Below are 23,059 nucleotides of genomic sequence, written 5' to 3' on the forward strand. Positions count from 1 at the left end.
TATTGATGGATGGGAGAGCTGATTAAGAAATGAAAGTGTTTATGTGCTAAATTATATCACATAAACACTTTCCTTCCTCAATCAGTTTCCGATTGAGGAGTCCTATGAAGAGTCTGCCTGTATTTTCAATTGGAGCTACCACAGTCCAACAAAGGCAAATACTTGGAATATAGATATTTACCAAATGATTTTTAGAAAAACAGTTTCTGTTTTGTAAGGCTTGGTTATAATTGCAACTTTAAAGAAGTCTGTTGAAGTTAAAAGCAGAACATACAGGAAGGTATCTTCTCAGCTTCCAGGTAGTTGTATAGGATTCATGTATTAGGTGTTAGCATTCTATTGTCCCTGTAGGTTTAGGTACTTAAAATTAAGAATTAAAAATGTTAAATCTAAATTTGTTTTTTTTTCCTCCATTGAACTTAACTTACAAATGGTAGACGTCAGAGAGTAACAGCAATCATCAAGGATCCACACCACCCAGCACTTGATGCTACCATCAGGAAAGAGGTATAGGTGCCAGGTTCAGGAACAGCTGCTAACCCTCCACCATCAGATTCCTCAACAACAAACTCAAACAGAGACTTATTTGCACTTTGCTGATTTTTTTTCTCTCTTTCTGAATTGCACAGTCAGTTTGCTTACATTTCTTTATTTGTTTTACTGTAAATGTTGTCAGGTTTTTCTTTGCACTGCCCATAAGTGGTAATTCTGCCTTGCCCACAGGAAAAATGTCTGGGTTGTATGCGATGTCATGTATGTCCTCTGACAGTACATCTGAAATCTGGGGCCACACCAAAGATGGTGTGGATAAAAATCGCAGTGGATACACATCTTTAGGAATGTACAATCCATTGAGTAAAAGCCTTTTTGAGCTAAATTTTAAAACCAGAGTATAATGCATATACCACTTGGCATATTTAGGATGTTGCAGAGGCAAATATCCACTGTCTATATTAAACAAGAAATCACTTTGCTAAGGAAATAATTCTACATTTAAAAAGAGACCCAAAACAAAACAAGCCATATTTATGGACTACAAAAAGAACATATTGAGCATACACAAAATCTAAATAGCAATTTTTCCTTTATGGGATATTAATAATCAAATTTAATTTATTTAATATCAAAAAATGAGAGAATTCTGGAACTAAATATTTACCAAAAAGAGAGCTTGCCATTGATAAGAAAAGCACAACAAATTTGTATAAATAGTTAAACTAATTGTAGTTAAGCCTCTTGTTGACACCATAAGACTTTGTTGTCCCAAAAAATAATGAGCATGTAAATAAGTCTCCAAATTTTGATATAACCCATGTCATATAGTTATTTTCTGCATTAATTTTTCAAGGTTAGGTCATTATTGGCAAGGCCAATGTTCTACCACCCTTGAGTGGTGATGTGTTACTTTTTTTAATTGTTGCAGTCTGTTTTGTGAAGGTTCTTTCGGGCTACCTTTTGGTTAAGGACTTCCAAAATTTAGACCCATAAGAGAGGAAGTGGCATTGTCATTTGAACTCTGCGTGATAAGTGACTTGGAGGTGTTCCTGTCGATGAGTATCTTCTCGTGCACCTGCTGCCCTTTAACTTCTTAATGTTTGAATGGCCTTGGCAATCTATTTTGAAATGGTTTGCATAGCAGCTATGCTGAAACAGTGCTCTGCAGGCAACTGAATGGAGATGTGCAATACAAATGACCAAAAAAAGGCCTAATAAAGTGATCCCATTCAGCTGACTTTGCACAGTAATGCTAAGCAGATAAATTCAAATGTTGTGCATTGTCTTTGGGGATGGGCACATTGTGTGCTGGGACTCTTACTCAGTGGTGGTCATTTACAGTAGTCCCAAGCAATTAGAAAGTTGCAGGCTTAAGATGGCTTAATGGGCATCCTAAATAAATGGACTAATTATTTGCTTTATATGAATAAGCCACAATTAAAGGTTATGGATGCAATGAACCTTTATTTAGTTAATTAGAATGCTGCATCCTTGGAGCAACACAAAAAAATGACCTTTGCATTATTTAATTTTCGATCAAGTAAATAAAACATGCCTGTCACAATAGAATGTGCAGGGAGATAATCATCTCTCTTTGGTTTTAAAATACCTCAAAGAATAGGAAAGTAAATAATAGAAACTCTCTATAAAGCTACATGTTCAAAGCAAGTGTCTGTAGATGTACCTTATTCTTCTGTGTTTTACTGCTTCGTCCTGACATCAAGGATGCGTTCAGTGATTTGGATGTTGTCGCATTTAAATCCATACTTAAAGTAAAACTGTCCCCTTAACCATAAATTTCAAGGAATTTGTATTTAGCCAAAGAGCTTATCTAAAATAAAATAAATATTAAGGACATATTACCCACTTTATAAGTCTACAATTTTTTTTCCAGTTATATAATATGCTATTATCTCATTCAGTAACATGCAATTGCAAGAAAAGACCTGTTGCCAAAATAGAGGACATCATTTAAAACAATTTAAATAAAAAGCACCTCTCCACAAAAAATGAACGTTCCAATCCATCTTTTAAGTGTCCCCTCCTCTTTCCTAGTGTTATTTCTATCCTTCTCAGTCTCTATGGGCTCCCCATGTTTCAATGGAGGAATGTTCTCCTTGTCTACTAAGTGCTCCAGAGCAACTTCTGGGGATCGACACTGAAGCCCATAATGGAGATTTTATCTGATTGACCAGGAATATCGGCAGGTTTTTGAGGCTTTGTAATTTCTTTACAGCATCTGACATGACCTGCCTTATCTGCTATTTCCAGCGTTCATCTGGTGCAACCACAGTGTCCAAACTCCCACACGATACCTATTCTGCCGCACGCAGCAGACTCCAGCCCACGACTTGAAGCGGCACTTCTCATTCGGGGCCACCACCTTAAGGGTTCTTACCGTGGCACATCACACATGAAAATAATTCTTGAAACTTTCAAGCCTGTTGCGTGTACTTCAGAGGAGGTGGCCCCTTCTGATTCTGGACCAAATTTTATACATCTTTACCTTCATTTCCTGACTATTACATGAGAATTCCTTCCCCTCGACCCCTTTACATCTCCTCCTTGAGCATTCCTTAACCCGCATATCCTGATTACACTCTCATTAATTCTAACCCCCACTCTCCATCCACCCTTGTGCTTCTTTGAGGTAACCAGCAAAGCCTTTCAAAACGTCATCGCTAAATAGATACAAATATTTGCTGCTTTTGTATGTATAATATCCTATTCACCATGGGTTTAGAATGGTGATGATGTGGGGACAACTTCTGAATGATGATGAATGGCTCTGTCTGTCTTGCAGAGTTAAGCCTGACACTATTTCAAAGTAGATGGCTCCTTTTGAAATTGGAAAGCTGTTGGATACCTTAATGGAACTCTTGTAGATACAATGAATACATTTCTATGAGAAGTAAATGAAAGTAGAAACCAAATAATGTAATCACAAATAATCAAATAAGGAATTCAGAAAAAAAACCTTCTTTCCAAAGTGAAAATGCTGATCTCTCTACAACAAAGAATAGATGAAGCAAATGGACAAATGGGACAAATAAGTAAGGACAGGCTCAGGATAATTAGAAAAGTGATAGGGGAGAAGGTAGCTCTCAGAATGGAGAAGGAAGGGGGTAGGAAGCTAGAGGAATGGAGACACAGGCATAGTGAAAGAGAATCACTCGGGAGGGGTAATAATGGAAATGGGAGAAACCAATATTAATATCAATGTTGGAAAGTGCCCAGATGTTGTTTCTCCAATTTGCCAGTGGCCTTGGTTTAGCAATGGATGAGACCATAGATAAGAGCAGTACAGCCAGTGTAGTGGTTAGCGCAGTAATGTTACAGCACCAGTGACGAGGACCGGGATTTGAATCCCACACTGTCTGGAAGTTTGTATGTTCTCCCTGTGTCTGCGTGGATTTCCTCCCTCCATTCAAAAACGTAGGTCAGTTTGGGTGAAATGGGCTTGTGGGCTGAAAGAACCTGTTACTGTGCTGTTTGTCTAAATTTAAAAATAAAAACAGTTAGACATATAAGTGTGGGAAAAGTGTGTGGAATGAAATGGTTAGCCACTGAGAAATATTTGCTATTACACCGGACAGAGCAAAGATACTCAACGAAGCAACCTTGTGGAGGAGTCCATGTCACGAGGAGCATTGGATGCAGTAAACGAACCCCTGAAAATTCACAATGAAGTGTTGCTTTTTTCTCCTTCACCTTGTATTTTCCTATGACTTTTAACCTGTGCTCTGCCCCCACCCCCTTCCTCCCTCCTCTCCTCCCCCACCTTTTTATTCAGGCACCTGCCTGTTTTTTGTTTTGTTGCTTATACCTTGATAAAGACCTCAGGCCCAAAACGTTGGTTACCCTTTACTTCCTATAGATGCTGCATGACCTGCTGAGTTTCTTCAGTACATTTGTGTAGAGCAGAAAGATTAGATTTCACTGATGATTAGGATAAGAAGGATTGGACAATGAAGTATAAATACCTGTACTGGCATTGACTGAGGATCATTTTACTTTTTTAGTCATAGATATACTGTATGGAAACAGGCCCTTTGGCCTGCATTTGGCTCCTATCCCTCTAAACCTATACTCTCCATGTATCTGTCCAAATTTTTCTTAAATTTTGCAACAGTACTTGCCTCAACTACCTCCTCCGGCAGCTTGTTCCATGTACCCACTCCCTTCTGTATAAAAAAAAGTCAACCCTTGAGTTCCTATTAAATTGCACCTCTCTCACCTGAAACCTACTTCCTTCAGTTACTGATTCCCCTACTCTGGGAAAAAGACTCTCTGCACTCCATCTAATTCTGTCATGATTTTTTACACCTCTATGAGATCACCCATCATACTCTAAAGAATAAAACTCGAACCTGCTTAACTCAGAATAAAACTCGAACCTGCTTAGCTCAGAATTCCCGAGTCCTGTTAACATTGTCATAAATCGTCTCTGCACCCTCTGCAGCACAGAGACCAAAACGGAATACAATACTCCAAATGGGGCCTCACCAACATCTTATTCAACCAGAGCATGATCTCCCAACTTCTATACTCAATTCTCTGACTGACAGAAGCCAATGTGCCAAAACTCCTTTTGACAACCCTCTCGACATGTCACACTACTTTCAATGTACCTGTACCCCATGTCTCCACTGCTCACAACACTTCCCAAATTCCTTCCATTCATTGTGTAGGTCCTACCCATGTTAGACTTCCTAAAATGCAACACCTCACACCTCTCTGCATTAAATTCCATCAACCATTCTTCTGTCTGCCTGTCCAACCTATCAATATCCTTCTGCAATCTTTGGCAACCGACTTCACTATCTACAACACCAGACACTTTTGTATCACCCACACTGATCCATAATCCTCACTGATTATTAACATAGTCACACCCCAGGGATGCCTGCTTAGCCCATCACTCTACTCATTATACACCCACAAATTTATGGCCAGGCACAATTCCATCTACAAGTTTGCTGATGACGCCATAGTTTTTGCAGAGTCAAAAACATCAATGAGGAAGCGTCCAGGAGGGAGATAGATCAGCTTGTTGAATGGTGTAACCACAACAACCTTGCGCTCAATGTCAACAAAACCAAGGAGATGATCGTGGACTTCAGGAGGAAGTCAGGGGAACATGACCTAGTTCTCAGCTAGGGCTCAGTAGTGGAGAGGGTCCATAACTTCAAATTCCTGTGTGCTAACATCTCCAAGGATCTGTCCTGGACCCTCCATGTTGATGCAATCATAAAAAAGACTCGCCAGCAGCTACATTTTGTGAGGTGTCTGAGGAGATTTGGTATGTCACTGAAGACTCTCATAGACTTCTACAAGTCTACCGTGGAGAGCATTCTGGCTCGTATGGAGGCGCCAACTCTCTGGACAAGAATAAACTCCAGAGGGTTGTTAACTCGGCCTGCGACATCATGGGCACCAGACTTCACTCCATCGAGGACATCTACATGAGGCGCTGTCTTAAACAAGTGGCTTCTATCCTCAAAGACCTTCACCACCCAGGTCATTCACTCTGCCACCATTGGGAGAAAGGTACAGGAGCCTAAAGACGAGAACACAAGACCACAAGGACAGCTTCTTCCCTACTGCCATCAGATTCCTGAATAATCAATAAACCAAAGACACTGCTTTACTTTTTGTGCACTGTTATTTTTTTAGGGTAATGTTGTAAGATGGTTATAATATGAATGTTTGCTCTCTGACGCTGCCTTAAAACACCAAATTTCATGACTTGTTCATAACAAGAAATTCTGATTCTGAAACTTGATAATCATGCCATGTAAATTTTCATCTAAATCATTGCTAAAGATGACAAACAGCAATGGGCGCAGCATCGAACCCTGAAGCATATCACAAGTCACTGGCCTCCAGACCACAAAACGACTTTCAATCATCACCTGCTGCTTTCTTCCATTAAGCTATTTTTTAAAATCTCTCCGTGAATCCCAGGCAATCTAAAATTTCAGCAAAGCCTTATCAAATGCCCTGCTAAAATTCTGCATATATCTACAGCTCTTCCGTCATTAACCTTTTATTGTCACATCTTCAAAAAACTCGATCAGATTTGTGAGACATGTTTTCCCACTTATTTATGACTATCCATAATCAGGCTTTGTAGAGTGCATATACCCTATATATATTCTCCCCCATAATATTCTCCAGGAACTTATCAACCACAGATGTCAGACCCTGGCCCGTTCCCAGGGTTTTCCCTGCAGCCCTTCATAAGCAAAAGCAAATTTGCCGCTCTCCAGTCTTCTGAAACCACACCTATACTTAATGACCACTCAGAAATAGTAAAAACAGATGGCAAGTACAGGTAGTCCTCGACTTCCGACCTATGCAAGTTATGTCCACCTGCACATACGACTAAAATTTAAAAAAAAATCTTTTTATTAAAACTACTGTACAAATACATATTTTGCATTAAAAGTACTGTATACAGTGGTCTCTGCTCCGCGTTCCCCGTGGCAGCCTGAAGTCCCTGTTTGCCTGTGACAGCCCAAAGTCCTCATTTGTTGAATGTTGCATAACCTGGGCATGCGCGGTGGAGTGAATCCGACTTACAACCAAACCCAGGTTACAACCAATCCTTCGGTCTCCATTACGGTCATAAGTCGGGGACTACCTGTACTCAATGAGGATCTTGCCCATTGTCCTGTGGAACCACATGGATTTGAATGCATTGATTCTTGAGGGATCCTTTTTTTTAATCTAGTTACCTTTTTTCCTTTTTGAACATAAAATCTCTTGGGATTACCTTAATGTTATCAGCCAGAGTGATTTCCTGTCCCCTTTTTATTTCTCCTGATTTCCTTTTTTAGCGTTCTTCAGTTCCTTGAAACTCTTCTAAGTCTGCACTTGATTTCAGCCGCTTATAATAACAACAACCTCGCACTTGGAATGGTTCGGGAAATACAGGGTTGTAGATATGAGTGATTTCAACTTCTCTAATATTGACTGGCACCTACTGACTGCAAGAGGTATAGATGGGGCTGAATTTGTCAGGTGTGTTCAAGAAGGTTTCCTGACACAGGATGTGGACCAGCCGACTAGAGGAGAGACCATACAGGTATACAATCCTTTATCCGGAACCCTTGGGGGACAGTGTGTCCTGAATTTCAGATTTTTCCGGATTTTGGAAAGCCAGATTTAAACCCACCTGAATTGAGCTGCTGTATCCACCCCCATCCCCTTCCAGTCACACTGCCATCTACCCACCCCCCCAACCTCGCCCACCCAACTTGCACTGCCACTCTGCCAACTCACGCTGCTGGTCTTCCCCCTCACCCACCCGACTCGCCCTGCCGTCTCTCTCCCCACTTACCGGATGTTGGAGCTTTCGAGATTTTAGATGTCCGGATAAAGGATTGTGTACCTGTACTGGATTTGGTTGTGAGGAATGAATCTGGTCAGGTGGCAGACCTCTCAGTGGGGGAGCATTTTGGTGAGAGCGACCACAACTCCCTTAGCTTCAATGTAGCAATGAAAAAGAACATAAACAGTCAAAGTGGGAAAGTACTTAACTGGGGAAGGGCTAATTATGAAGGGATGAGGCAGGAACTAGCGAAAATAAATTGGAAACGTGTTTAAGATTGAAAACACAGAAGTAATTTGGAGGAAGTTTAGGGACCACGTGCAGGGTTCAAAATAGGTTTGCCCTACAGGGACAAGGAAAAGATGGTAGAAGAGGGAACCGTGGCTGATGAAACAGGTCAGGCAACAAGTCAAGAGGAAGAAGGAAGCAGGCAACAAAAAGGGCTCATCAGAAGTATATAGTAGCTCGGAAGGAGCTTAAGAAAGAGAACCCCAAGGCATTCCTTGCATATGTGAAGTCGAGAAGGATGATGAGAATGAAGGTGGGCCACTGAAGGACAAGGAAGGCAACATGCGCCTGGAGGCAAAGGAAGTTGGGAAGGTCCTAACTGAATACTTTGTGTCAGTATTCACAAGAGAAGAGGACCTTGTTCACAGTGAGGTCAAAATCGAACAGGCCTGTGTGCTGGACAATGTGGAGATTAAGGAAGCAGGAGTGTTGAATCTTCTTAAAATCATCAAGATTGATAAGTCCCCAGGCTCTGAGAAGTGAGAGAAGAGATAGCTGGGGCAGTAGCTATGATCTTTGAATCCTCTTTGGCCACAGGGGAGGTGCCAGAGGACTGGAGAATGGCAAATGTAGTCCTCTTGTTTAAAAAAGGTAAAAGGGAGAACGCTGGGAATTATCTGTATAGACCGGTGACTTTTACATCAGTGGTGTATAAACTAATGGAGTGAATTCTTAAGGATAGGGATCTATGAGCATTTTGAGAAGTCCAGCTTCTCCAATATATTCAGCATGGATTTGTGAAGGGAAGGTCATGTCTCATGAGTCTAGTTTAATTTTTTGAGGAGGTAACAAAAGAAATTGATGAGGGTAAGGGTGGTAGATGTGGTCTACATTGATTTTAGCAAGGCATTTGACAAGGTTCCCCATGAGAGATTCATCCAGGAAGTCATGAGTCACAGGATCAATAGAAAATTGGTTGTATGGATAAATAATTGGCTTGTAGGAAAAAAGGAGAATAGTAGTGGAAGGAAAGTATTCTGCCTGGAGATTGGTGACTAGTGGAGTACTGCAGGGATCTGTTCTGGGACCCTTGCTCTTTGTGATTTTTATAAATGACCTGGACAAAGAGGCAGAAGAAACCTTCGTGTCATCCATAAACTTACTCTAAGTTTGTGGCTGAAACAACACGAAAGTTGGAGGTGTTGTGGATGGAGCTGAGGTTGTTGAAGATTACAAAAGGATAAAGACAGGAGGCAGAGTTGGGCAGAAAAGTGGCAGATGGATTTCAATGTGGATAAGTGTGAGGTGATGCATTTTGGAAGGACTGAGTACTGGGTTAATTATTGGTTACTTAAGAGTGTGAATGAACAGAGGGACCCTTGGGGTGCAAATCCACACATCCCTCAAGATCATTGCACAGGTTGATAGGATAGTTAAGAAGGCCTATGGGATGCTGGGATTCATTAATAAGGGGTTTTAATTCAGGAATAGAGTGGTCATGTTGCAGCTCTACAAATCTTTGGTAATATTAGAGTATTGTGTTCCGTTCTGGTCACCTCTTTATAGGAAGGAGATGGAAGCCATGGAGAGGGTGTAGAGGAAATTTACCAGGATGTTGCCTGGACTGGGAAACAAGTCTTATGAAGCAAGGTTAGCAGATCTGGGCCTTTTCACTATGGAGCGTAGAAAGATTAGAGGAGACGATAGAGGTCTATAAGATTATGAAAGGCATGGGGATGGACAGTCAGCACCTGTACCTAGGGCAGGATCAGCAAACAGCAGAGGACATATGTACAAAGTGAAGGGAGGGAAGTTTAGGAGAGACACCAGGAGTAAGTATTTTTTGACATGGAGAGTTGTGGGTGCCTGAAATGCTTTGCTGGGGATGGTGGTAGAAGCTGAAACATTGGGGCATTTAAGAGTCTCTTAGATAGATACATAGATGAAAGAAAAACAGAGGGTTATGGGGTAGGGAAGGTTTAGTATTTTTTTTTAAAAGAAAGGAATATATGAGTCGGCACTGCATCGAGGGCCTGACGGCCTGTACTGTGCTGTATTGTTCTATGTTCTAAATGTCACCAGCACCAAGGAGCTGATGGATGACTTCAGGAAGAGAAAACCAAAGAGGTGGAGAGGGTGAGCAAATTTAGGTTCTTAGGAGTCACTATCTCAAAGAATCTTTCCTGGACCCAACACACAAATGGTATCATGAAGAAAGCACATCATCACCTCTACTTTCTCAGGAGTTTGTGGAGGTTTAGAATGACATCGGAAACCCCAGCAAATTCCTTCAGACTGTAGTGGAAAGTGTGCTGATCGGCTGCATCGCAGCTGGTAAGAGGACATCAATACCCCTGCAAAAGGTAGTGGACACATCCAGGGCATCATGGGTAAAACCCTCTCCACCATTGAGAACATCTACAGGGGATGCTGCCGTCTGAGAATAGCAGCAGTCATCATGGATCCATACCACATAGCACACGCTCTGTTGTCACTGCTACCATCAGGAAAAAGGTATTGCAACAAGACTTGCACCACCAGGTTCAGCAACAGCTGCTACCCCTCCACCATTAGACTTCTCAACAATAAATTCAATCAGGAACTTTTTTAAAGACTCTTACTTTTGTATTTTATTGATTTCTTTTCTTTTCCTCTGCACAGTTTGTTTACATTTCTTTATTTGTTTACATGTGTTGAGTCAGTTTTTTTTGCACTGCCCAGTAAGTGGTAATTCTGCCTTGCCCACAGGAAAAAGAATCTCAGGGTTGTATGTGATTTCATGCATGACAATAAATCTGAATCTTGCACTTTCCCCATGTTCCCTTCTTGCTTTTAATCAGAGCCTGAATTTCCCTCATCATCCAAGCTTCCTTACTCTTGCGTGTCTAATCCTTCATTCTAATAGCAACACGCATGTCCTGGATTCTTGCCAACTCTTTTAAAACTTCCTTGTTATACACAAACTAGCTGCCATATTTCCTGTGTTATAACAAAGGCTACACTAGAAAAATATTTAATTATCTATCTAGTGCTTCAGGGAAACCTGAGGTAATAAAAGATGCTATGTAAATGCATGTCTTTTTTTTTATTTTTGGCAAATTGGACAAAAAAAAGAAGCTACAAGTAAAGGGGCACCATTTTAACTTTCAAGATAACTCCTGTGGATATTTCACTCATTCAAAGTTATAATGTGTAATTGAGAAGGGATTGTTATAAACAACAGTTCCACAAACCAGTTTTATGTGATCAAATAATGAGGATAACCTCCAGACTTGCTAAGTGGGTCTCTCTGTCTCTTTGGGCTGGAAGCAATCTTGTCTCACTCTTTAAAAATAAAGCACATCCTTTTTTGCATTCCAATGAATTTGTAATTTTTAAAAAATCTCTTTAAGTTCACAACTTCTGCATCTCACCAAAACTTTCAGTGCTCCCAAATGACAGTGTAAGGTGCAAATTCCTGCAACAAAACCAGCTACCTGGAACTGACAGTGCGTATGAGGAAGACATCTCGGATGCAGGAGTCTGATCAGGCCTTGGGTCATTCAGAAGGACTGGAGCTTCTGGTGAAGAGCTGAAGAGTGTTGAAAGATTGAAGATGCGGTGGTGAAGATTGCAGATGAAGAGGGTGTTTTGAACAATGCAGGTGTATAATGAAAGCAGACATCAAGTTATTGATTGGAGTGGGGGGGGGGGGGGGGGAAGTTGGCAAGGCATTACCTAGGCTTTTTGGGAAATAAATTGGGAAAGGTTTATTAGTGTAGGTCACATACAAACACTTTAAAACAAATCTTATTGAAAATACTCGAGAGAGAGAGAGAGAGAGAGAGAGAGAAAGAGTTTAGTTCTACAGTTTTTCAGTCAACAGCAGAAGCTGGGACTGGAACAGGACAAGCTCGCAAGCTTATGGAAAACCCCATTTGGAATATGGGTTGTGAGTGCTTAGTTCAGCCTGGTAAAACCCTTGTGGTTCATGCAAGAAGAGAGGACTGGCTGTATAATGTTTCACTTGAAATAAGGGAAACAAAAAGGAACTCTGTGGTGACCTGAAAGAAAGAGGTTATCATCTGGAGAACCCGGAGGGGGCAAGTTTCATCAGCAAGACACTGAAATGGCTGATTAAAAAGGAATCAGTTGTGAGTGTCCAGGAACAACAAATCTCTCTCTCTGAAAACCGACAAGAACCTTCCTGAGCAGTAACTATTTACCTTTCAATCACCAAAGCCTGCTGAACTTTATAAATGTTAAATTCTGTGCACAGTATAAGAATTGCCTGCAACCAGTGAACTTGGAGGAATGAGAAGTGAGATTGGACTGTGAACCAAAGAACTTTTCTGAACTTACACACACATTACAAACACGTGCTCTTGTAATTAGAAAGGGGTTAAGTTAGGTTAGTTAAGTCATTAGTGATAAATTAAAATGTGGTTCTGTTTTCATGTTTAAAGATAATTAAAAGCAACTTTTGCTTAAGTAACAATTTGTCTTGGTGAATCTCTATTGATGCTGGGTCTTGGAGTCCTCTGGGCTCGTAACAAAGGGGAATGGAGTAATTTGGGGGATTCATGATATGATAGGATCAGAGCATTCTCAGGGGTCCAGAAAGACGAGGATCAGATGGACTCATGGAGGAGATACAGGTGCCAGGAGCCATCAGTCAAGAGAACATGTTCCAAGATTTCCAGTGGTTCAAAGGGAGCACAATATGAGAAATAATAACTGATGTGGAAGGATATAGCAATAGAGTGCAAGGGTGACTCAAGCACTTAGATACATTTCTGGATCAATACAAAACAAATAGGAAATAGTTATTGCATTTCACTCTTGAAAAAATCAAAGTGCATTAGTCAACTGCATTCTTGATAAACATGCTTATTGTGCTTATAAGTATATGAAAGAAAGATGCATCCCCGATCCAAACACTGGCACCTCCTGGACTACGCCCTGGTGCGAGAAAGAGACAAACGAGATGTGCTCCACACCAGGGTCATGCCCAGCGCGGAATGCCACACTGACCACCGGCTGGTTCGCTGCAAGCTCAACCTTCACTTCAAGCCAAAGTCCAGGAACAATAAAGCCCCCAGAAAGACGTTCAATGTTGGAAACTTGCAGTCAGACGAAGTGAGAGGAAACTTCCAGGCAATCCTCAAAGCAAAACTCGAGGATGCAATCCGCCTCACGGACTCAACCCCTGAAACCCTCTGGGATCAGCTGAAGACTGCCATACTGCAATCCACTGAAGAGGTACTGCGCTTCTCCTCCAGGAAAAACAAGGACTGGTTCGACGAAAACAACCAGGAAATCCAGGAGCTGCTGGCAAAAAAGCGAGCTGCCCACCAGGCTCACCTTGCAAAGCCGTCCTGGCCAGAGAAGAAACGAGCCTTCCGTCGCGCATGCAGCCATCTTCAGTGCAAACTCCAGGAGATCCAAAATGAGTGGTGGACTAACCTCACCAAACAAACCCAGATCAGCGCGGACATTGGCGACTTCAGGGGTTTTTATGAGGCTCTAAAGGCTGTGTACGGCCCCTCACCCCAAGTCCAAAGCCCGCTGCGCAGCTCAGATGGCAAAGTCCTCCTCAGCGACAAGATCTCCATCCTCAACCGATGGTCAGAACACTTCCAATCTCTTTTCAGTGCCAACCGTTCAGTCCAAGAATCCGCCCTGCTCCAGCTCCCTCAACAGCCCTTAAGGCTAGAGCTGGATGAGATCCTCACCCGGGAAGAGACATATAAGGCAAATGAACAACTGAAATGTGGCAAAGCAGCAGGTATAGATGGAATCCCCCCAGAGGTCTGGAAGGCTGGCGGAAAAACTCTGCATGCCAAACTGCATGAGTTTTTCAAGTTCTGCTGGGACCAAGGAAAGCTGCCTCAGGACCTTCGTGATGCCATCATCATCACCCGGTACAAAAACAAAGGCGAGAAATCAGACTGCTCAAACTACAGGGGAATCACGCTGCTCTCCATTGCAGGCAAAATCTTTGCTAGGATTCTCCTAAATAGAATAATACCTAGTGTCGCCGAAAATGTTCTCCCAGAATCACAGTGCGGCTTTCGCGCAAACAGAGGAACTACTGACATGGTCTTTACCCTCAGACAGCACCAAGAAAAGTGCAGAAAACAAAACAAAGGACTCTACATCACCTTTGTTGACCTCACCAAGGCCTTCGACAAATACTAGAGCGCCACGGATGCCCCCCAAAGTTCCTCAACATGGTTATCCAACTGCACGAAAACCAACAAGGTCAGGTCAGATACAGCAATGAGCTCTCTGAACCCTTCTCCATTAACAAAGGCTTGAAGCAAGGCTGCGTTCTTGCACCAACCCTCTTTTCAATCTTCTTCAGCATGATGCTGAAACAAGCCATGAAAGACCTCAACAATGAAGACGCTGTTTACATCCGGTACCGCACAGATTGCAGTCTCTTCAATCTGAGGTGCCTGCAAGCTCACACCAAGACACAAGAGCATCTTGTCCAAGAACTACTCTTTGCAGACAATGCCGCATTAGTTGCCCATTCAGAGCCAGCTCTTCAGCGCTTGACGTCCTGTTTTGCGGAAACTGCCAAAATGTTTGGCCTGAAAGTCAGCCTGAAGAAAACTGAGGTCCTCCATCAGCCAGCTCCCCACCATGACTACCAGCCCACCCACATCTCCATCGGGCACACAAAACTCAAAACGGTCAACCAGTTTACCTATCTCGGCTGCACCATTTCATCGGATGCAAGGATCGACAACAAGATAGACAACAGACTCGTCAAGGCAAATAGCACGTTTGGAAGACTACACAAAAGAGTCTGGAAAAACAACCAACTGAAAAACCTCACAAAGATTAGCGTATACAGAGCTGTTGTCATACCCACACTCCTGTTCGGCTCCGAATCATGGGTCCTCTACCGGCATCACCTACGGCTCCTAGAACGCTTCCACCAGCGTTGTCTCCGCTCCATCCTCAACATTCATTGGAGCGACTTCATCTCCAACATCGAAGTACTCGAGATGGCAGAGGCAGACAGCATCAAATCCACGCTGCTGAAGATCCAACTGCGCTGGGTAGGTCATGTCTCCAGAATGGAGGTCCATCGCCTTCCCAAGATCGTGTTATATGGCAAGCTCTCCACTGGCCACCGAGACAGAGGTACACCAAAGAAGAGGTACAAGGACTGCCTAAAGAAATCTCTTGGTGCCTGCCACATTGACCACCGCCAGTGGGCTGATATTGCCTCAAACCGTGCATCTTGGTGCCTCACAGTTCGGCGGGCAGCAACCTCCTTTGATGAAGACCGCAGAGCCCACCTCACTGACAAAATACAAAGGAGAAAAAACCCAACACCCAACCCCAACCAACCAATTTTCCCTTGCAACCGCTGCAACCGTGTCTGCCTGTCCCGCATCGGACTTGTCAGCCACAAACGAGCCTGCAGCTGACGTGGACATTACCCCTCCATAAATCTTCGTCCGCGAAGCCAAGCCAAAGAAGATATGAAAGAAAGAAAACCAACTGTTAATTTCCTTGTGTTCTTTTCTGAGTCTCTCGACAGATTCTGTAAGTACAGGTACAGTTTGTCGATCAATAGAAGCTCTCTTTAGATTTGATTAGATTTAGATTTCAGATTTGTTGTCAGAGTACATACATGACATCACATACAACCCTGAGATTCCTTTTTCCTGCAGGCATGGCAGAATTACCACTAATTGATAGAGCAAAATAAAACTGTACACAGCGTAAACATGTAAACAAATAAAAGAACTGTAAACCGATAAACCAATGACTACACAATATAGAGAGAACAAAAGAAAATCTATAAAGTGCACACGTAAGAATCCTTAAATGAGTCTCTAATTGAGGTTGTTGTTGAGGAGTCTGATGGTGGAGGGGTAGTAGCTGTTCCTGAGTCTTTGATGATCGTTGCTGCCCTCCCACAGTAGCATTTTACCTGTAATTCGTTCTGCAAACAGCTATACAGCACCATTCCAATAAGATATAACTACATGTACAACAGCTTTAAATTTGGCTATCCATCACCAAATAATTATAACCTTGCTCCACATCTTCCTGGCCAGCACTTCTGATTGCCAGCAAAACTGAAAATTTAAAGCATTTGCTGGCAATACATCTTTGTACGTAAAGGTAATCTAGGAAATCTTTTCTCTATGGGTTTCCTCAAAGGGCTCAGATACCCCAATATTTTGTCATGGCTTATTCTATTAGGTTATTACATTCTAAAAGTTTAATGAATGTAAGGGCCTTTATTTGAATACCCATATTATTTAAATCGATGCAAAGAGTTCTAATTTAGCGGACATTACAGAAGAGTGGAGATGATTAAATAGTCAAGTCAAGTTTATTGTCATCTAAATTGCACGAGTACAACCCAATAAAATAGCATTTTCCAGTGCATAGTACAAAACATGCAGGCATACAACCAGATGTAACACACGTACAGACAAGCAATACACACAGAATACAGGACAAGTGTCTCATCTATAGAAATAAATTAATACTATTTCATGAATATGAGTCTCGGAGGGTCAGTTTGAGCCGTTCCTTCGGTTGTTCAGCATTCTCACTGCCCATGGGAAGAAGCTGTTCCTCAGCCTAATGGTGCCAGCCCTAATACTTCTGTATCTTTTTCCCGACAGGAGCAACTGCAAGATGTTATGTGCTGGGTAGAGGGGTTCTGAATGATTTTGCATGCCAAGTAATATTCAATGGTATTGGATAAAAGGAAGAATAGGCAGGAAAGAAAGTGGGGGGGGGGGGGGGGGGATATAGCTCTTAATTAAGGATGAGATCAGAATGATAGAGATGATAGAAGATTTAAGATCAGAACATTGAATCAATCTGGATAGAAAGTAGGAATAGTAAAGGGGTAAAAAATAATCACTGGTGGGGGTTGTCTATGGGGCACCAAATACTAACATTACAGTAGCAATGGCAATAAAACCAAGACATATCTGATGCATGTAAGAATGGATTAGTCAGTTGCATTGAGGGACTTTTCAACTTGAACATTGATTGGGTGAATCAAGTTGGTTGAGGAAGTCTTGAGGACTTCATAGAATGCATCAGTGTTATCTTTCTTGAACACCATGTTACTGAACCTATAAGGGTATATGGTATCTTAGGAGGTGGTTCTGTGCAATAAGGCAGGTAAAATAAATGATCTTGTATTTGGGGATCCTCTCAGAAAGAATGATTAAAGTGTGATTGAATTTCTTATACAAATAGAGAGTATGATAGTTAATCTAAACCCAGTGCTAAAACAAGGGAGTCTGCAACGAGATGAGGAAGAAGTTGGCAAGTTGAGAACACAGTGGGACAGTTGTAATTTTTTTTACAGTGCTCAACAAAAATATATTCCAATTAAAACTAAGGGCAGCAAGGATGGGTAGTGCCAGCCTTGGTTAACTACTGATTATTGAGTAGGCTAACACAATATCAGGGGCCAAAATTGTTCTATGTCATTAAACTAAAAGCTCATGCATACAAAGTCACCAAGAGTAGATGGAAACTGTAGGATTAAAAAAAATTAAAAAGCCACAAAGAATCTTGTGATAAAGAAAGGAAAATAATGAAAATATAATAAAAGCCTTAGTATGCGGCAGATATTGGTAGATGCCAGGTAAGTGAATTTTCCGGTTGCTTGAGATTGCGTGTTGCGTGATTGGCGGACTTGTGGTGAGGCAAGCCAATTTTAAATGTCCATTCTTTTTATCTATTTATTTTCTGTATTTTGTTTTCCTATTGTTGTCACACCAACAATCTCGTGCTCAACATTAGCAAAACTAAGGAGATGATTGTGGACTTCAGGAGGAAGCCAGGGGAACACAACCCAGTCCTCATCAAGGGCTCAGAAATGGAGAGGGTCAAGAACTTCAAATTCCTGCATGTTAACATCTCCAAGGATCTGTCCTGGAGCCTCCATGTCGATGCAATCACAAAGAAGGCTCACTAGTGGCTATACTTCATGAGGTGTTTTAGGAGATTTGATATGTCACTGAAGACTCTCAAAAACTACTGTGGAGAGCATTCTGGCTGGTTTCATCACTGTCTGGTATGGAGGCTTGAATTCCAAATAACTGTTATTTTACTATATAGCACAAAATATAAAATCGGATAGTAAAAGTTGTAATAATTACATAAAGCAGAAAAGGGTGAATGAAATGAAAATAGGTCCATTGGAAGATGAGAAGGGGTAATTAATATAAAGTAATTGTAAAATCATGTACTGCCTTTAACCCAGAGTAAGAGAATTGTAACCAGAGGACATCAATTTAAGGTGAAGGTAATTCTTTTTATGCAGAGGTGATGAGGGTATGGAATCCACTGCCAAAGGAGTTGGATGAGGTGGGTGCTATTGCAATACTTAAGAAAAGGATGAGGGAGCGAACAGGAGGGAGATAGATTGAGTGGTGTCACACCAACAATCTCGTGCTCAACATTAGCAAAACTAAGGAGATGATTGTGGACTTCAGGAGGAAGCCAGGGGAACATAACCCAGTCCTCATCAAGGGCTCAGAAATGAAGAAGGTCAAGAACTTCAAATTCCTGCATGTTAACATCTCCAAGGATCTGTCCTGGAGCCTCCATGTCGATGCAATCACAAAAAAGGCTCACTAGTGGCTATACTTCATGAGGTGCTTTAGGAGATTTGATATGTCGTTGAAGACTCTCAAAAACTACTGTGGAGAGCATTCTGGCTGGTTTCATCACTGTCTGGTATGGAGGCACCAACTCACAGGACAAGAAAAACTCCAGAGGTCTGTTAACTCAGCCTGCGACATCACAAGAGGCAGTGTCTTAAAAAAGCAGCATCTATCCTCAAAGAGGCCATGCCCTCTTCACGCTGCTACCATTAGAAAAAAAATATGAGTCTCAAAACAAGCACTCAGCAACACAAGAACAGGTTCTTCCCCGCTGCCATTAAATTCCTGAATAATTAATGAACCAAAGACACTGCCTTACTTTTCGTGCACTATTTTTTTTAAAATTTATTGTTGTAAAAGTGGTTACATGAATGACATAGCACTTTGATGCTGCCACAAAAGATCGAATTTTGTGACTTGTTCATGACAATAAATTCTGATTCTGATTAGAGGGATATGGCATAAACACAGGTAGGTGAAACTAGTGTGGGTGGCATATTTTGGTTGGCATGGGCAAGATAGGCCAAAGGGCCTGTTTCCTTGCTGTAGGCCTCCATGACAGCTTAATGTCTGTAGTCAGGAAAGTGCTTGAAGCTCTCATGAAGGAAAAAATAGCGAGACATCTGAATAGAAATGACTGCATCAGGCAGATGAGTGTGGATTTAGTAAGGGCAGGTCATGAATGACAAATTTACCAGAGATCTATGAGAATACCACAAATGCAGTGGATAGAGGAGGACTGGTGGATGTTGTATACTTGGATTTCCAGAAGGCATTTGATAAAAAGTCGCATAAAAGACATCCATAAGTTAAGGGTGCATGTAGTTGGAGCCCACCTCACTGACAAAAGACAAAGGAGGAAAACCCCAACCCACCAATTTTCCCTTGCAACCGCTGCAACCGTGCCTGCCTGACCTGCATTGGACTTGTCAGTCACCAACGAGCCTGCAGCAGACATGGACATACCCCTCCATAAATCTTCGTCCGCGAAGCCAAGCCAAAGAAGAGTTGGGGGTAATGTATTAGCATAGTTAGAAAATTGGTTAACCAACAGAGGGCAGAGTAAAGAAAAATGGCTGTTTCTCTGGTTGGAAATCAGTGATGAGTGGAGTGACATGAGGGGGGGGGCGGTCAGTGTGGGCCTGCAACTTTTCATGATTAACATTAATGATTGGAAGAGGATACCAAGTGGGTAGTGGGTGTTTGCTGTTGAAATTAATTGAGTAGAAAAGTAAATTGTGTGGAGGATGCAGAGAGATATAGATAGGTTAAGTGAGTGGGCAAGGATCTGGCAGATGGAGTAAAATGTTGGTAAATTTGAGGTCAAATACTTTGGAAGGAAAAACAGAACAGATTATTTAAATGGTGAAAGATTTCAACATGCTGTTGTGCATGAACTGCAAAACATTGATTTGCAGGTGGAACAGATTATTAAGAAGGCGAATGTAATGTTGGCCTTCATTGGTGGAGGGATTGAATTTTTAACTGGAGAACTGCATGCAGTTCTGATCTCCTTGCTTAAGAAGAGATAAATGGTCTTTGAAGATGGTATAGAGGAGGTTCACCAGGCTGATTCCAGAATTGAGGGGTTAATTATAAAGTGAGATCGAGTCACCTTGGACTTTTCCCCGCTGGAATTCAGAAGAATGAAGGGTAACTTATGGAAATGTAAAATTATGAAAGGGATAGATAAGAAAGAGGCAGGAAAATTATTTCCACTGGTAGGTAAGACAACTACTAGAAGACATAGCCTCCAGATTCAGGGGACTAGATGAAGGATGAACTGATTTTCCCATAGTAAATCTGTGGAATTCTCTACCAAGGAAGCAGTAGAAGCTACTTCATTAAATATATTTAAGACATGATTAAATTGTTTTTTTTTCATTGTGGAACTGGCAGGGAGGTGAAGATGAGTCCATGACCAGATCAGCCATAATTTTATTGAACAGAGTAGGCTTGATGGGCCAGATGGCCTCTCCTGTTCCTATTTCTTATGTTCTTATTCTGAATTTAACATGTTTAATTTGCTATACCATCTGACAGACAAAAAACACATTATTGCCACGTAATACTACATTTAGAATGTAACATATATGAAATTCTTTAACTTTTTGATTACCATAAGGCAGAGAGTCGCCACTTTGTCCAGTGCCCCTCAACTCAGGTGTGTTGGAATAGAGTGTGCTTCTGGGATTGGTTCTATTATGTATTGGGATTGACTCTGTACTGGTGTACTATGGTAATTTCGTGGAATAAGGCACAGGTATTTGGGTAACAGTATTTGAATATTGATGTTAGAAATTAAGAATTATTAATGTGAATGTAGCGAGCGCAGGCCAAAAAACCTAGGGCATCCACTCCCATATTTTAGATTGGAGACCTTGTGACCAGTTGTACGATGCAGGAATCAGTGCTTGTTATATATATTAATGATTTGGATGACAATATTGATGGCATGATTGGTAAATTTACTGATGTCACCAAATTTAGTGATATACATTGAAGGAGGTTGTTTAAGGGAAAGCAAGTTCCTTGTAATATTGCACTGTTTTATTACATGACAATAAAGAAATTTTGAAATTCCGTGAAGCAGTTGTTTAGTTGGTTTCTTCCATACCTCTTTCCTACCGACTACATAAAACACATAAAAAAGTATTTTATGATTTCATTTCATTCCCCCCCCCCCCCAATGTGCTGTGGCCCCCAGGAGAGCCATATTGCTCCTATTGAGAATGGCTGATCTCGATTAACTGGGAAAGTGGTCAAGGGAATGGTAAATGGAAGTTAACTAAGTCAAGTGCTGATTGATGCATTTTAGTAAATTAAACCAGGTTAGCACATAGCACAGTAATTGGCAGGGCTCCGAGGAATGTGTTTGAATCAAACACAGGTAAACAAGATGGTGAGGAAGTCATATGGCATGTTTGCCTTCATTGGCTGGGATGTCATGTTACATATGTACAAAATGCTGGTTAGAGCATCATGTGCAGTTCTGGTCGCCACACTATAAATAAGATGCAATTAAGGTAAAGAGAGTGCAGGAAAGATTCTTAAGGACACTCCTGTATAAGGTAGCTTAAGTTATAAGGAGAGATTGGATAGGCTGCATCCCTTTTCCCTGAAGCAAAGGAGACTGGGAGGTAACCTTATAGAGTAATATAAAATTATGAGAAGCAAAACCAGAGTTATAGAGAGGTGTCTAATACTAAAAGCTATAGGTTTAATGTTATCTACAGGCAGCAAATGTAACTCACTGTAAAAATGAGGGCGAAAGAGAAAATGGGGAACTATGGGCTAGTTAGCCTGACATTCATAGAATGGAAAATGCAGAGCTACCGGTATATTACTAAGGAAAAGTTAAAAAGGCACTTTGAAAGCAATAATGAGATTGGACCATGTAAACAAGCATTTATTTACAAGGAATTAATATTTCATATATCCAATAGCATTTTTGAAGATTTAAATGTCATTTTAAACAATGGGGAATTAGAATATTTGAATTTTCAGAAGGTACTGTGCAAAAAAAATTCAACAAAATTAAAATGCACCGTGTCAGGTTGATATATGGGAAGAGAACTGAGGACTGTTTAACAAAAAAAAACAGGTCATTTTCTGATGAGGATATTAACTGGTAATGAGATACAGAAGGTTTTCAGGGGGAACTGGATGTCCTTGTACATGAATCACTGAAATTTAGCATGCAGCTACTGCATGCAATTAGAAAGTTAAACCGTACATTGGCCTTTAGTACAAGAGGATTTGAGTGCAATAGCAGAGACTTCTTGTTCCAATTATTTACAACCCTGGTGGGAATGAGGCAGGAACATTGTGTACCCACATAAAGAAATATTATGAGAGAGCAAGTGCAGCAAAGATTCATCAGATTGATTCTTGGTGATCAAGTTTATCTTACCAGGAGCAATTAAGCAGGCAAAGCCTTCATGTAATGAAAGATCTCATTGAAATGTACATCTTTTTTTATAAGGCTTGTCATATTATATATAGAGAAGGTGTGTACCCTGTTTGGGTGTGTGAAGCAGGAATCAAAGACCCGAAATAAAGACCAGCCATTCCAGACAGAAATAACAAAGAATTTCTTCATTCGGAGGATAGTTCATTTTTGAAATTTTCTACGCGAGTGGAAGCTGGAGGTTAAGTTGCTGAGTGTATTCAAGGTAGAGAATGATAAATGTTTAGATATTAAGGGAATTAGAGGCTATGAGGGTTAGTGCAGGAAAGTGAATACAAATGGCTTTTTTGAAGGCAGAGCCAGATGTGAGAGCCAAATGGTCTACACCTGCGTCTGCTCATATTTATTCTTAATATTGGAGATTAGTGCTGAGAGCTGGAA

General features: G+C 41.3%; 1 protein-coding gene across 4 annotated transcripts in view; it reads right to left on the minus strand.

Moving 5' to 3' along the window:
• Positions 1–23,059, minus strand: part of rnf32 (ring finger protein 32) — a 55,711-nt gene that overhangs the window by 29,607 nt on the left and 3,045 nt on the right. For all 4 annotated transcript variants that reach the window (XM_069914769.1, XM_069914770.1, XM_069914771.1 and 1 more), the window contains exon 2: positions 2,180–2,326. In XM_069914769.1, the coding sequence (XP_069770870.1) occupies positions 2,180–2,260 (81 nt within the window). In that variant the 5' untranslated portion in view covers positions 2,261–2,326. The remainder of the gene's footprint in view (positions 1–2,179; positions 2,327–23,059) is intronic.

The sequence above is a fragment of the Narcine bancroftii genome, chromosome 1 (genome assembly GCF_036971445.1).
Source record: "Narcine bancroftii isolate sNarBan1 chromosome 1, sNarBan1.hap1, whole genome shotgun sequence".
NCBI lineage: Eukaryota > Metazoa > Chordata > Chondrichthyes > Torpediniformes > Narcinidae > Narcine > Narcine bancroftii.